General features: G+C 40.8%; 1 protein-coding gene across 1 annotated transcript in view; it reads left to right on the top strand.

Moving 5' to 3' along the window:
- Positions 1-1277: 1277 nt before the first annotated feature.
- RFLNB (refilin B) overlaps positions 1278-16472 on the top strand; it is a 24381-nt gene continuing 9186 nt past the window's right edge. The window contains exon 1 of the mRNA XM_018564113.1: positions 1278-1491. Within this exon, the coding sequence (XP_018419615.1) occupies positions 1303-1491 (189 nt within the window). The 5' untranslated portion in view covers positions 1278-1302. The remainder of the gene's footprint in view (positions 1492-16472) is intronic.

Raw genomic sequence — 16472 nt, 5'->3', positions numbered from 1 at the left:
ACAAGTCTCAAGGATGCTGCATGGCTGAGTGTCATTGGTTGTTAGGACGCTGGCGGCCTCTGGGCTGCCAGGGTCATAGCAATCAATGTGGTGTGGCCAAGCTTGATTAGTTGCTAGGACCCCTGCAGCCTTGGGGCCACCAGTGTTCCAGCAACCAATGAGGTTGTGTGGATGAGCCTGATTGGTTGCTAGGACACCTGAAACCTTGGGGCAGCCAGTGTGCCAGCAACCAATGACGTTGTGTGGCTGAGCCTGATTGGTTGCTAAGATACCTGCAGCCTGGGGACTGCCAGTGTCCCAGCAACCTATGACATTGTGTGGCCGAGCCTGATTGTTGCTCTGACGCCAGCAACCCTGGTCAGTAGTGTTCTAGCAACCAATTAGTTTAATTGGTTGCTAGGATGCAGGTGTCCAAGTAACCAATGACGTTGTGTGGCTGGGCCTGGCTTGGTTGCATCTAATGCCGATGACCTCAGGGCCACCAGTGTCCTTGCAGCAGGTACATGAATCTGGTGCAATGAGAGACATTTGTCATTCAGATGCACAATGGAATTCTAAAGAGTGTTGCACACACTATTTATGAATTTCGGTGATTGTGCGGCCGGGCGTCATTGGTTGCTAGAACGCTGGCAGCATTGGGGCACCAGCATCCTAGCAACCAACAACTTCTCACTTCAAACACAAATGACTCCAAAATGACATCATCTTCTTTGTCAGCATTATGTTTTTATGAACTTGTCACACGGTATTAAGAACTACCTGCATTTGCTCACCTGCCGTGGCGTAGTAATATACACCCTGGGGAACTAATGTTTAGGGATGGCTATGCCCCACTTTTTATAGATTGACCGTCTCATTTGAAATGGTACAATGGAATAAAATGTGAGAATGCTATAAACTGGTGCACAGACAAGCAGGCAGAAACTAATCCCATTTTAGGAAGGGGATATATTATGTCAGTGTCCTGAGGCGTGAGAACTGTCATGCCTGCATATTAACAATTAACCCAAGCTTAATAATAAAGCCTGCAAGTACAGCTGTAGAGCAAAGATGGGGGGAGGCATGTGGGGCGGGTCTACTCTACACTGTGCTCTGCTACTACTGCACACAGCAGCATTCTCATTCTCCAGGCAGCTCTACTTCTACACACTCCTCTGCTCTACTGTCATTACTCATCATTATCCTATGACAACTGCTTGCCTTTGAGTCAGACTAAGCGAGACTGTGAGCTGCATCCCTGACCTGAACGTGGTAGTGGCCAGCCACAGATCAGACCTAGCCTGCAGCCTCATCAGGGCAGCAATGGTTGGCCGGCTAGCCTTGCAGGATGTCCCTGAGCTGCTGGACATGAAGAAGAAAGGGGACAGGGTGCTGGACAGTCCAGATTCGGGACTTCCCCCAAGTCCTTGCCCCAGCAACTGGCTGTTGAGCCCAGCAGCAGCAGTGGAGAAGTCCTCTGACCTGGAGGTCTCCGGGCAGACAGTGCTGGTGGTGAGTACTACAGGTCATTGATCTACCAGATAAGTGCCTGCGTTACTGTGCAAACTGGATTATTTGACAGGTCACGTGGTGCAAGAGAGTCCGATCTTTATGGCCATCCTTGAGCCCCCATTTACACCCAAGCAATTTGTTGCATGTTTGCAGAAGGTCGTCATGTCGCATGCCACTTGTCGTGCAAAAAACAAAATGCTTTTTCGGGGCAGAATCATGCATTTTTGGCTTCATAAACTTCAATGAGAACGCCTGAAGAACACACGTAAATCACGCTTTTGTACAATTTTGCAGCTAACATCTACTTCTCTCTGGTAACTAGCTTTTCACTGACTAATACAAAAATGCTGATGCATGAAAAACGCAGGTATAAATGCATGAAAAAATGCAGTAAGCCTGGGTTGACTCCTGTGCAATGCGACATTGCATGTGCATTGCAGTGTCTATACATGTGTTACTGTGCGTTGCAGTAGGGCAGACCATTCGTTTGAATGCTCTGCCTATATCGCACCAAAGGTGTGCGAGAGTCCTGTCACAGCAGAGCACATGTTAAGTTAACATGCATTTTAGTAGGATGCAACGCATATGTGATGTCTCGGTGCATTGGGGTGGCTTTCAGAAATATCACAGGGGCTAAAGTTCACGCTTTAGTGTAAATGAGGGCTTCTAGAACTGTGTGACAGATCTGTGTTTGCTCTGGTTATAGTCGGTAGTAATGCGCAGTGTGGTGGCCGTGGTGCTGCTGATCTCAAGTTGTGTGATAGATTAGACGTATTAGGGGAATTCAATATCGCGTTTGTGTCAGAATTCTGGCACTAATACAGCCTAAGAAATGTTTGCGCCAAATTTAAAACATGCTGCGCTATTTTCCCGATCTCTACTGACTCCTACATTAAATTCAAGAAGTTCTTATTTGCGCCATATTTTTTTTTTCTGGTGCTGTGCTTAAAACATATTCAATAAATAAATATATTAGGACAGTTCAGTAATAAGAAAAGTGATGCAAAGTAAGACCATGTACTTTTTCTTGTAACTAGCCTGTCGCATATTCATATTGTGTATGTCTGTCGCAGTATGCGACTCATACCTCAGGTGCGACATTCATTAAAACCGAGCAACCAACTGAAATCTATCTCAGACATGTATGTGACACTTTGGACAGAGATGCAACTCATCTGCGATATTCTTTAGAATTTTGTTGTGCATCCACACAACAAATGTCAGTGCTTGCACCAGATTTATGTAAGTGTTGCATAGAGGTAGAATTTTAGTGCAACCTCACCATTTGAGGTATGGAGGTGCAATGAGACCAGAGTGCCCACACCGGACACTCCGTCCTTACTGAGCCTAATAAAATCACAGACTCAGCGTTACCGAGTTCTCTGCCCGGCCGCTCTGCCTGTCAAAGAAACATGCGCAGCAGACGAGAAGTTATACAGTAGGTGGGCAGAGCCTGATGGGGAATTCAGAGGACCGAGTTCCCCATAAGGTGCGCTCTGCTATATGTTATATGCTAATATGGTTCAATTAAGAACTACTTGAATTTGGCGCAGGAGTCGGTAGAGGTCCGGAAAATGGCGCTGCATGCCTTAGAAATTGGCAATGACATTTCTTAGGCTGCATTAGTGGAAGAATTCTATCACAAACGCAATATTAAATTCCCCTGAATGTGTTCCAGACAAAACTCTGAAGTAATTCTGCAACAGGTCCATATACACCTTACCGATTGTTACATACATCTGTCACAAGTTGTGCCATTTGTTGCATGATGGGAGACAGATTTCTACTGTCTACAACATTCTATATGAATTCCAGGGCATTGTGTATATGGCGGTGTGTATGTTGTCGGAAGCCTTGCGCCAAACTCATGAAAACCATGCCACATTTTCATTGTTAGTAGTAGTACCAACTCATGTGACAAATTCATGTCCTTTTACTGTAGGGTGCTATTGCAGCAAATACCACCATATCCATGATAAGAAAATCTGAGGTATATAAGACCTCCTCCAAGAGAGATGTCTGTCACCGTTCAGTCAGAGCTGCGACAGATTCATATACACCTTTCTGACACATACATGAATCTGCCCCAAGTGCGACTATATGTCTCACTACTATGTCGTAGCTAGGACAGTATTTCTGAATTCCAGGGACAGGGTTTTCCTTGCCGTAGGCAGCTGACCCTAAATGTCCTTTAGACATCCCTCCCTCCACCTAATACTAGACAGGAAGGAGCGCAGAGTTCCTTGTTATTGCTGGGGCAGCATGCACTGTGTATGGAGGATGTCAGCTCTGCAGCTGCAGGTTTCCATCTGCTCCATAATACGCTGTTATGTCAGATGTTACACACTTACATCTGTCTTCTCAATTCTCTCTCTCTGTATGATTCCCATTATGGTTTTCTTTTCTTTGCATATCATTGCTGTATAGACAGACAAGTGCAGACAGGCAGAAAGGTGGAGAAAAGCCTCCAGTACTGTAAATTCATCCGATATCTGAGCTGGATAAACCTCACGGAATGATTCCAAGTCTGTTAGCTGAGTTTAGCCCTCATTTCTATATGCCTCTTCACATGTCTTTCAAGACTGTAATACAATATTTCCTTCCTAGGAAAGCACTATCCTCCACTATCCCGGAGAACACAGCTTGTTTACAAGTACAGCTTAGATGAATAAACACTATGGGAAATCAGTATACTGCCATATCTGATACAATGATCTGGCTGCAATTAAGTTGTTTTTTGTTTGGTAGCTTGTATGGATTTGGATCATTTTGACTTTGATATGTTATTGTATGCGCATGTGCACTATACTAAGACCCCTTTTACACATGCAGCGTCTGTTCTGATCAGCAGAGGATCTATCCTCAGATCTCCTGCTGATCGGAGCAGTACAGAACAGATGTCACTTTTGTGATAACCTTGTCCGTTTACTTTTTTTCCTCCATCTTCCAATGGTGGAAAGAATTGAGCTGTACAGACACGTTAGGTCTACGACAGGGGTGGGCAACTCTGGCCCATCAGCTGTGGTGGAACTACAAGTCCCACGAGACATTGCAGGACTGACAGTTACAGGCATGACTCCCAGAGGCAGAGGCATGTTGGGATTTGTAGTTAATGCACAGCTGGTGGGCACCTAAAGGCTCCTGGTCTGTAGGGAGTTGGATGTAAGTGGACATGTGCCGTATACATCTGATTACCTCTGATCCGTCATGATCAGGTCCGTCAGGTTCCAGACCTAGATGGAGTCAGAGGTAATCGGGTGTAAATGGACGCACGTTACGTTTCTGTATAAATCCAGAGGGAGATGTACATGACATTGTTCAGAAATCATGTTCCATCTAGCCACAAAATTGATAGCAGTAGTAGGTTATTGTACCGTGTAAGCAATTGCTTAGTGCAGACAGTTTGGAGCAGGGGCAGAGGCCTGGTGTCACCCGGAGCGGAGACCGGGTAACACCCCCGCTGTGACGTCATGGCGCATGCACAGTCATCTAATTGACGCCTGCAGGCGGCCATCTTAGTGATGGACGCCAGCAGAGAGAGGAGGGGACTTTCACCCAGTGGGATGCGGTATGCTGCCGGGTCCCCTCCTCTCTCCTGACACTGTCAGGCTCTCGGTCCATGACTGTCAGTCATTTTGGTGTCACCCCTCCAATGGTGTCACCCAGGTGCGGGCCGCACCAATTGTGATGCCACTGGTTTGGAGTTTATGTACTCATGCACACGAATGCAAATACAGGCGTATAGGTATACAGCATAGAATACGCCTTTACTAGCGGTGCCAGAGAGATTCAGCTGCTGCATTTTTCTGGACTGTACGAAGGTATACACATGCAAATACCAGTGTTTGCACACGTGTGGGCAAAAGTTCCTGAACATGAAATGTATGCGTTCTGGAACTTACCCCTGTGTGTGTGTGTGTGTGTGTGTGTGTGTGTGTGTGTAAATACTGCACAGCAGCTTTAATAGACCAAAGCCCCCAGCAAAAGTGACAGTAAGAGGGTTGAAACAAACCATTTTACACTGACAGGTGGTCTTACAGAGGTCAACTTTTATTAATTTATGTAAAACTTTCATCCAAAAAGGATAGACACTTATGTAAAGTCCATCTATATCTACTAGTCTATCTTACACTATCCTCTCCACAGGTTGAGACTACTACTGTCCAAGGGTGCCTACGCTGCTCCTTAGTAGATACAGTGGTGAAGTGAGGGTAGCCACTCTAAGGCAGGAAATGTATTACTAGCCGGATCACCGGGTAAAAATAAGGCAGAAAAACCCTAAAACAGAATGCTAATGCAGCATCTAAGGATTGGTAAGCTGCAATATATTACATTTAGGTTTTTGGGTTTAGATACGCTTTAAGTACGGTGAGTGGAAATTTGTATCTGGAATGGCCCTGGTCACGTCCTAGAGAAGTCATTAACTCTCAGCGGTGCCATTCCTATACATTTCATTGCTTGCGCTCATTCTTCCTTCTCGGAGCTCCGACTGCTATACTTCCCACTTATGCTATTTGGCTGCAGAATGACTCGTCTGTTAAAATGAACAGCTGGTAGACTTGAAAATAGACTGGGTTTCTGGAAACCTGCATGGAACTAAAAGGCATTGTCATTTGTAAATGTCATTTAGAAATGTTCAGTAATTACTGTAATATAGTTATGATGTAGATCTTGCCCTGGCTTTTATAAAAATAATTTCTACTACCTAGTGTGCAGTAATTGTTGGCATCCTTCCAGTGGACTGGGCAGTGCCAGTCACAGTGTTAAATTCATAATGACTGTTTTTACAACTAGTAGATCCGCAATAAGTGAAATCTTCTTAACTTATTTAAAGGAGAACGATGGAGTAACCTTTTTTGCCCATAGTTCTCTTCAGGGTTACGAGAGGACATAAACTAAAGTCTTCCGGTGACCCAAAACTCAGCATATAGCGGGCTATAGATGGATGGATCAATGATCTTGTAGATCGATATTCCTGGGTCAGTAATTTAAAGATGAACTCAAGGAAAACAAATTCTTAACCCTTGCAGCGGGGCTACCCCTGCACTGCAAGTATTAAAGATTTGTATTGGTCTAGGGGGGAAAATAACAGTTACACTCACCTGATCCTCAGAGCCAGCTTGCTCTTAGACTGGTCCCTGGGGCATCTCTCCCCCTCCACTGCAGCAGTGTAAGGTCCTGTAAATAATCATGTTCTATACATAGTGTATAGGACGCGAGGATGCCAAGGGACATAGGATTGCTGCAGCGGAGGAGGAGACAGGCTGGAGGGAACGCTGTCACAGCCAGCCAGCTCATAAGATCGGGTGAGTTATTTTCCTCCCTAGACCAAAACAAGGAGTTAACCTTTGCAGGGCAGGGGGTAGGCCCACTGCAAGAGTTCAGATTAATTTTCCCTGGAGTTCTGTTTTAAGCATTAATCATACTTTTCTTTACTATGACAGATCTAAGTGACATATCTTTCTAAAATTAGAAAATAATGGCATAGTTTGATAATCAGTACGGCAATCAGTCAATTGCTAATCAGTTCTGAAGAGACGGGACTGCCTTGTCCAGGAATGTTTAAATTTGGTGACAGCGTTGTGACTCGGGCTACCTCCATTTATCACTAAGCAACCTTTGGATATGTTGTGTTTCTTATGAATAGTAGTTATTGTACGTGATGCCTTAAAGCTGATGTCCAGGCAGAAATAAAAGACAGTTAATGCTGCTCTCTAATCATTAATACATCCTCAGCTTCTTGCAGTCCCTGTATACCAGAATTCAGAGAGGGTAAGGGAGATGCAGAATAAGAAGTGAGCTACTATTGCTAATTAGGAAACTGCAACTGTGCCAAAAACCTGAATTTCTCTCTGTTTACCTTTTATGAGAGCTTTGTAAAATTCACTGCAACTAAATTCCAGAGTGCTCCACACACTGTTTACAGGGAGTGTACTTTCTGAAATGTGCTATGTACCTTTTTCTCTCTCTGCTTATATCACCATCCAGAATCCAGAAAACATCTCACGCAGATTTGAATCTGATTGGTGGCTGCAAGAAACCTCAGACACTTTGAAACATCAAGCTTTCTGTATGTAAGAGATGGTAGGGCACCTGCAGTGGGTGGGCTATGTGAACAGTTCTCCTTCATTATAGGAAGATGTTTCCAGATCATTGAATTAGGGACAGAAGGCATAGGGGTAGGCAATGTCTGGATAAGGAACTGAAGCCCTGGGCAGGTAGACTGTGCTTCCTGTATGCATTTCATGGTTTCACTTTTAATTTTGACTGGAGCATGATTGTTACGCTGGTAAACAATCCAACTGCCATGTGATGTTTAAGTTTATAATAATTTCCTACAAGTATCTATGATTATGTTTGCACCATACAGCTCTAGTGCCGCTGTTGCAGTGAGATAGTAGATATTGATATTCCTGAGATAAAGCTTTGATGAGGTGTCTGGAAACGCTTTAGTTATCCCATGGACAGTCTATTCTGGAGAAACGAACAGTAACTGTCTGTCTTCTCATTATTAGATTTTTTTTTTGGCAGAACATGTTCCCTGATGCCTATAAGGAACATGCTGTCTCTTAGGTTTGTCTTACTGGTAACGGAGTTCCACTATACTGTATTTGTCTACCCTTATCTTAAATTAAATGGATTAAAAACATAATTGAAATTTATATTTCTCGACTTTACATATTGGTGCATGTAGATTTCTTTCTACTTTACAAGTACCTGTTTATTGTGACCTTTCCCTTGTTGGGCAAAATTACAACCCAGTATGATATGACATGATCTTGTTTCTATTATCAGTCTATCAAAGCATTTATATTAGGAGATATGAAAAAAGACCGACTTTAGTTATTGCCAAAACTCTGAAAACCTGCTTGAACTCCAAGATTTGGTAAGGTACTGACAGTAATGTCTTCATTCACTCGAAAAGGCTCTTGTCATGTCTGCACCCTCAATACAGAGCTGCTACAAGTCTTGGGACATGGAACTGGTGTGCCAACGGAACTGCATTATTGCAGCTGAAAGTATTCCAATTTAGACTCTACTCTAAATGTAGGTTGGCTTTAAGTAATTACCAATCCTCAAAACCCCTGTAGTGTACAAGTGGACCTCAAGGGTGCAAGAGGTCACCAGAGACGTGAGATTTGAATACTTTTACTATCCTCTCAATGCTGGCCCAGTTATTTACAAACCAATTTATTGACTCCAGTAATGGTGGACCTAGAGTAAATGCCAATGTTTCTACTTTGTTAAACGCCCATCCTGACTAAACAAATTACACTTAATTTAGGGCAGAAGCCCAAGCTAGTTTATCAGCTGTAAAAAGAAAATCCAGTGCCCAATTTGTAAAAGCACATAGAGGGATGCAATCCACTTCTTAAAGCAAACCTGGTTTGGCCTAAAATGTTTCTAAAGTAACAATAGTCTTTGAACAGCTCTTCAGATCCTGGATTCAATGTAATCATGGGGCCTCAAATTTAAGATATAGCCCTGCCCTGTCACTGATCTGTCAAGTGCCACAACTTCAATGGGCTTTGACAATTGAAGGATGAAAGCTGAGGACCCATGTCCAGATTGGATCCAAGTGGGGCTCCACACTTCACTTACATCATGAAAGGTAGAGGTGTGTTATCTGGTGTATAAACAGACCTGTCAATATGCCATTTGAAAGGACCTTAAGGTTCCAAAAACTTGCATCACTAGATTTGTTCTTTAGCCCATCTTAAAAGAATCACTTTATCTGTACATTTGCTTTTATGGCTATCATAGTAAATACTCCCTATGTATCTAGTCTAATAAATAGATGGTAATATTGGTGTCTACTCAGACTTCTCAGTAATGTGTTTTTGCACTTGGATTTTTTTCTAATCCTGCTTTTGCAGGACTAAAAAGAAGTAAGCATTGCAGAATGAACATCCCCCTCCTTTTACTGTGTACGAACAATTGTGCTTACAGACTACAGGTCAAAGAGGGGGTATTTCATTGATTTATTCTATATTGATGGGTCGCCATTCCAAATTATCCTATACTGTATGTGTGCCTGAGAATCTGATCTGGGAGTTACCCCCTCAGAGGAGGAATGGCAAAAGCTCAGTGTGTGCGCTTTTCAGGTTATTATTATTATTATACAGGATTTATATAGCGCCAATAGTCTGCACAGCGCTTTACAATATAAGGAAGACATTACAGTCACAATACAATTTAAGACAAGATGGTAAGGAGGGCCCTGCCCGTGAGGGCTTACAATCTAAAAGGGAGGGGCAAGTGATACATGAGGAGGTTATGCTTAATGTCTCCTTAGGAGAAGCGAATTTTAGTGTATATAGTGTAATTAAGTGTTATCTAGGTGGTACCTGGTCCCTGCAAGGTTAGCGCGTATGTATCCTGGATGCTTTACTGTATTTTTATGGTTGTGGACATCAGGGGACTGTTATTCATACATGGTGGTCCTGTCCTAGGATCTGCAGCTTTTGAATAGAATGTAGTAGTATGCACTTATTGTTAAGGTAACAGGGGGTAAAGTACCCATGGGTCCCCAATATGCTCTCCTCTATGAAAGAGTCGATGGAATCTCAAAATCTCAAGTGAGATTAATCTTCTTTATGTTTCTGGCAGCTACAAATTTGATAGCACAGACCTGGAAAGCCACCAAGGTTTCCATAGCTACAGTTAAAGCCAAACTTTCTTGGATCATGACCCATGAAAAATTAGCTAGCATCCTCTTACAATCACAATTTAAGCTCATATGGGATCCATGGATGCATTATATTGACCAGACTGTGGTTAATTGAATTGCCTTTAATCATGATCATTTTTCAATCTGCTCGTTGTCCGGTAGATATTTTTCCTTCCGCTTTCCTTCCTCTCTAATGTTCCCCTATTCGCTCTTATCATCCCTACGTCTTGCTGCACCCCATTCAATGTTTTTCTATGGCCCACCTGGTATAGGGGACCCCTCTTTTGTTAACAATTTTGGTTAATCTTCAACTATCTCTGTCTTTTGGGTCTCAATATTTCTTGATGTAGCTGTTCTATCCATGTAAAATTTGTTTTCTTATTCTATTGTACATAATTTGTATGAGGTCTGTAAGGTATTTCTATACTTTGTGTTTCATGCGTTTGATGCTGTCATGTTTTTTTAAACTAATAAAAATCTTGCAAGTAAAAAGGAGTAAGCACATGTTGTAAAGAAAGGAATGGGACCACATGTAAAATACACATGTAGTGCTTTTTATAGACTGTTTAATAGCAATACAATGTGCATAACTGTACACCACCTGCAGAATGTACCCTACCCTGAAGACGTACATACAGCAAAGGTCATGTAATAAAGTGTACCAAAACCAACTACAAAGCATATAAGGCATACTGCAGCAATTGAAAAATTACACAATACTGCTCTTAAAATGCATAAAGTTTTTTTGCAAAAGTCCATTGGTGTGCTGGTGATGTTTCTGATGTACATTAAATAACTATGATGAAGATTTTGATATGAAATCTCTACAGATAATTTGAGGGATATAAATTAGGATGGATAAAAGACATAATTGAATTTGTAGCTAAAAGGCATTACAGTGTTTAGAATTATTATAGATGAGCAGAATTTTTGCAGGATATAGAATATGGTGTCTAACAGCTAGGGTTATGGGCTAATTTACTGAATTCCTCCAGGAATAGACATATTGATATTGGAAAAGTATGTCTAAGGATATTCCTTTACCAAGAATGCAGGCCAAAAGAGTCTATAGTGGATGTGAATGAGATTATAGTAGAGAAAATCCACATCTATTGCCAAGAATGAAGGGCCTGGAGGGAGCGTGTGTTGACTGATGGTATGGTTGGCACACTTGTAAGAAATATTAGAAGGGAAAAGAGAAAATATATGCACTGTTAGTTGAATGAGTTTGACTTTTCATGTAACTATTGTTTTTTTTTATTCTTTATTTATTAAAAGAAAGGAAAGTAATTTCACATGTGAAGAATAACAGTACAGAATTCAAGCGGGATGATAGTACAAATAAAACAAAACCGGCAGGACTATGGTTTTTTTAAGTATTTTAGGGGATAGCTGGATTTTAGCCATGTAAACGTTATAAATAGAACCAGTCTACTGTGACAATTCAAACAGATGTTTGGATAACAAAAATTTTAGATAATAGTAAGGCGGTAGAAGAAAGCAAAGTACACTGAGCAAATAGTCAGATACCATTTACTATAACAATTTCTAATTGATTGCTATAGGCTAACTTGCTTTGCTTTATTAATGCTTTTCCAGTACTGAATAATCTCAAATTCACCAGTAGTATTGCATTTACAATCTTACTATTTAACAATGGAAAGTTCTCTGGGGCTGAACTGTCACCTTGAAGAGTAACATTAAACTTTGAAAATCTTGGTAAGTACTTCATGAAATGCAGACATACCAGTATGAGGACCTGTTCCCTTTGCCAGCAGAGAGAACTGGGAGTATAAATAAATCATGCTGCATAATACTGAAAAGTATGATGAGTGATTTGTTTCTCAATTGATGTGATATAGAACTAGGGTCTGGTTCCCCAGGCAAGATGGGGATTGTGCTTACTTGTAATTGTTAGCTTAGCTTTCCATACCCATTGGTTGCTGGGTTGCAATGGTGAAATGAACAGACCCTTTACATTTGGTTCTGTATGCAGGACTTTGCCATTGTTTGCTTCACTATCACATTATATTAATATATTTATGTTGTGACTTCCTCAAATTTTTAGGGACACGTTATATATATCGCAGGGAAGCCCACTAATAGTTTGTTAGCTAGAGTGGAATACTCCAGGATGAGATTACAACCAGTTTGGTCATTCTCTACTTGGCCGTCTCTCAGCACCCTTTGGCAAAATGCAGTGTATGCTTGTGTGGAAAAGATATTCTATTCTTTCATGGCAATATCTATACACTCGTTGTCACTCACTAGTTATTTTGGGTATTTGCCTCTTTAGGGTAAATTTGCTCTATTTTTTATTTATTTAGCACAAACGTCTTATGTAGTTTAACTGCTACCCCTTGGCATAATTGGATTTTATTCATAATAAAGGACTGCACTGGGAATGTTGCCACTCAGCAGTAGAATATATAGCCTGAGTTGGATTTAAATAACCTTCTTAGAAGTTGTTGCCTGATCTGTCTACACCTGTATTAGGGAGCATTGCTTTACATACAGTGCTACTACTATTTATGGTTTGTTGGTACAAACCTTTTCATTGTTTGTGCACTGTAGGGTAAAGGCCATGCATTATTTCTGGCTCATAAGAATTTTTTTTCATGTCATAATGTTAGAGGTGTGTCACTGGTTTCCTTTTCACAGATTACAGGGCCAACCATAGTTTTTTCTTCTTGGGTGAGATCTGCTCTTTATCTTATCTTTCCTCTCTGCTGATATAAAACACCCAGTGCTTTACCTGTGTACAACAGTGTCAAAGAACTTGGGACTAAGCTAAACCCGAGGATGAAGGACCTGCTTCATGATTCTGTTAGAGAAGATGGTTTCTTAGAAGATGGGGTATGGCTCTACTTTTATTTTATAGTCTGCTCTTGTAAATTGAACTGTTTGGATTTGGAATAGTAACAGTAGGGCAAGATGTTTTGAGATTTCAAGGGTATAGCTGCCAAAACATGTATATGTTCCTGAACAGCCCGCTTTTCAGTAACTGTACTTTCATGTTTTTATACAACTGGCTCATGCCATTCAAAAGAAGAGGAAAAGGGAGCTCGGGAACCCTTCTGGATTTTTGTGCCTAGAATTTTAAAGATTTTCTTCACTTGTATTGATGTGTTACTAAAGTACCACATTTGTATTGTTATTCACCTAGGCCAGCTTTGTGAGTTAGCCATGTTTTGATTCCAGGGAATGTTTCAGATCAACACATGCTAAATATATAGTTATACAAACATACACAAACATAAGCAGACTCTTGTAGGACCAATATAAGACACATGTCTTTGGATTGGCCTTTAGGGTCAACCTGAAAACCCAGAAGGAAGATCAAACCTTATGTAAATATACAATTTACTAACAGTACTCCAATTGCAACTAAACCTCAGCCCCCAACACTGTATAAAAGTAATGGTAACCCCTGAACCACAGTAAATGTTTGGTGGTAAAACGCTTTTTGAAGGGTAACTAGTTTTAACCTAATGTGCATATAGACCCTCTTGTCTAGTAAATAGATTTACATACCACAAATGCGGACCTGACCTATTTTCACTGCTCAGGAAGTGTTTATTGCCTAATGGTGGCTGCATTCATTCTTTGTATGTTCCCGTGCAGACACCCAGCCATACACAGTAATAGCCATCCATTTGCATGTTACAGAAGAGTTGTCAGGACTCCACTAGGCTGTAAACATCTATCCTGGATCCTGCACAAGCCAAGGCATGCCAGGTCAGGGTAAATTCTCCAAACAGTACACAGACCGCACCAAAAAGAAAAAGGTTTTGGCTGGATTTGGGCTTTAATTCAGGCAGTACTCTAGAACTGTTTGAATGTTCTGTGGCAATTACCTTTTACAAGGGGCCTTTAAACTTTTTCTTTTAACGCATAAATGTATGATATTTTACAGTGGGAAATTTCCAGTGAGACTTTTCACCAAGGCCTCTGAACAGATGTGGATTATATACATGGGAAATATTTTAAGAACAACACAGTTTTTGTATTATTATAAGGTGTGAAAAGCAAACACTGATTCACTTTGAAAGGTGCCTTAACTTGCAGCAATATATTTGGCCCCGATAAGTGCATTTAATCTAATCAGCACATAGGCAGGTACTTAGTTTTCAACACCCAGAAAGCACTTTGCCCTTTTGCACCCAATCACTAACCCTCTTTTCCTCAACATGCATTCTGTTTCCACATTGTCAAAAACATGTTACACTGAAAAGAATATAAAATCATTTTCCATTTCCAGAACCCTGCAGCTTGGCCAAACCTGCTTTTTAACCTTCATCTTAGAAATAATGCTTCATGTTATGTTCTAAAGGAAACATGTGTAAATGTTTTAAGGATATCTCCTTCTGATCAGAGGTTAGTTAGTTCTTATTAGGGAAATTATGGGATTTCATCTAATTGTGGCCTAATATAAATTATTTCAGATACGGCTAATACTATAATACTCTTTAGGTCAAATAGTTTTAAATTTTCATTTAATAAATACATGAAAAAAGTTAAACAGATTGTTAGTATTAAAACTGAAATCCAGAAAGAACACTCTAAAATAAATATGCTAAACCTGCTATTTACTCATGCGATTTGCTTCGTGTTGCACGTACTGAATGACAGAAAAAATTATATTCATGATAAGATTTTGGAATATATAGACTTCTGCAATCTGCCTATGAAACACACTTGCCTGTAGTAGATGCAACAACCCTTTGTATATAATGTGATTTGATTCCATAATATGAAAATATAATACTGTGGATTTCTAAAGGTCCCTGTAGTCACAATAATTTTTCGTGAAGGTTACAAAAAACCCACTAGAACCATAAAATACAGGTTTTGGAGCCACATACGATAGTATACAACATCAAGGACAAAACAATAGTGACCTCCATGAAACTTCCCTAGGTGCAGCCTTAGGAAGGATCCTAAATCAGACACAGCCAACAGGATGATGGACCTACGCAAACACACATAAGGACTTTGATCAGATCCATCATTGGAGTAACACCAACAGTAGCAAACTAAAAACACACCAAAAGACAAGGATAGAACATGAGACCAGCGGGAAAAAAGAGAAGAAGAAAAGTAAAAAAAATAGACATCAGAAAGATAGCAAAGAGGAGAAGAAAGGGAAGAGAACCCGGGGTATTCCGCCCACCTCTCCCACCATCAGGGTCACAGACAAAGAAATTAGAACATATGGAAAGGCCCCTGAAAATAAGCCCTGGCTAACCACCACCTGTACAATGAAAGTACCTAAATGGCCAATTAGGGCACTCAGATTGGACAGCTGAAATTAGAAAGTCAAGCTGGAAGTATATAAGTGAAAACCAGGATCATAAGGGTGAACATCTTTTCTAGCTAATAAAAGTAATAGTTGGCACCTTGTGATGTCTTCTGTTAGGCATGAATTTCACTTTTAAAAGATTAAGCCCCTGACCTGTTTACTTTAGGCTTGATTTGCACTAATAACAGGCATAAAACAATTGGTTATTAGTCATATAAGAAATATGCCAAAATATGCTCAATGACATGTTGCAGTCCATAATCAACTATTAATAGATCTTCAGACACACAGGCTCCATCACACAAAGAAAATGGCAGCAAACAGGGTGCTGAGTGTTTTATCACAGAACAGCAGAACAACAATGGTGAATCTGATTAAACATTTTCAACCCAACTCACTGAGTACTAATATCAGCTTGCCTTTGTTATAGCGCCACTCAACTTGCCTGAAACCAGTATGCATGCACAATCCTCTGGCCTAAAAATAAAGTTTATCTGAAGCTAAAACCTTATAAATAAAGCATTAGTTTGCTACCCCTAAATCTAATCCTAACTATGTTGCCTACCTATAACCCTAAGCCTTCTGTTGAGAAGATGGCATTCTACTGAGAAGAGAGACAAGTAGAAAAATTACTGGCCATTGTAGCAGCAATGGAAAACCACTATACCTTGCTATATACCATTCTACAGACCCTTCCTTGAGATTACCATGAATGCCATACTGGCATCCTTTACCTGTCAAATGCATGCCTTTACACACAGAAAACCTAACAGTTAGTCTCAGTAAACTAAGCAATAAGGTCCCATTTACACCCGAGCATTTTGTAGCTTGAATGCCTAAGTGCTATAGCACTCAACAGACAGAATTTCATTGTTTTTGATGGTCCCTGCTCACATCTGAGTGTTCTCTCGCTTGTAGCAAAATGCTTATAGGTTGAAAAAGTACATGACCTTCTTTTGCGGAGTTGAGCACTTTGGCCCCAGTCGACTTCAATGTAAGCGTAACGTG

Source organism: Nanorana parkeri, unplaced genomic scaffold (genome assembly GCF_000935625.1).
Source record: "Nanorana parkeri isolate BGI_ZX_2015 unplaced genomic scaffold, ASM93562v1 scaffold726, whole genome shotgun sequence".
NCBI lineage: Eukaryota > Metazoa > Chordata > Amphibia > Anura > Dicroglossidae > Nanorana > Nanorana parkeri.
Note: the sequence above shows the minus strand (reverse complement) of the source record. Positions and strands in the feature narration are given on the sequence as shown.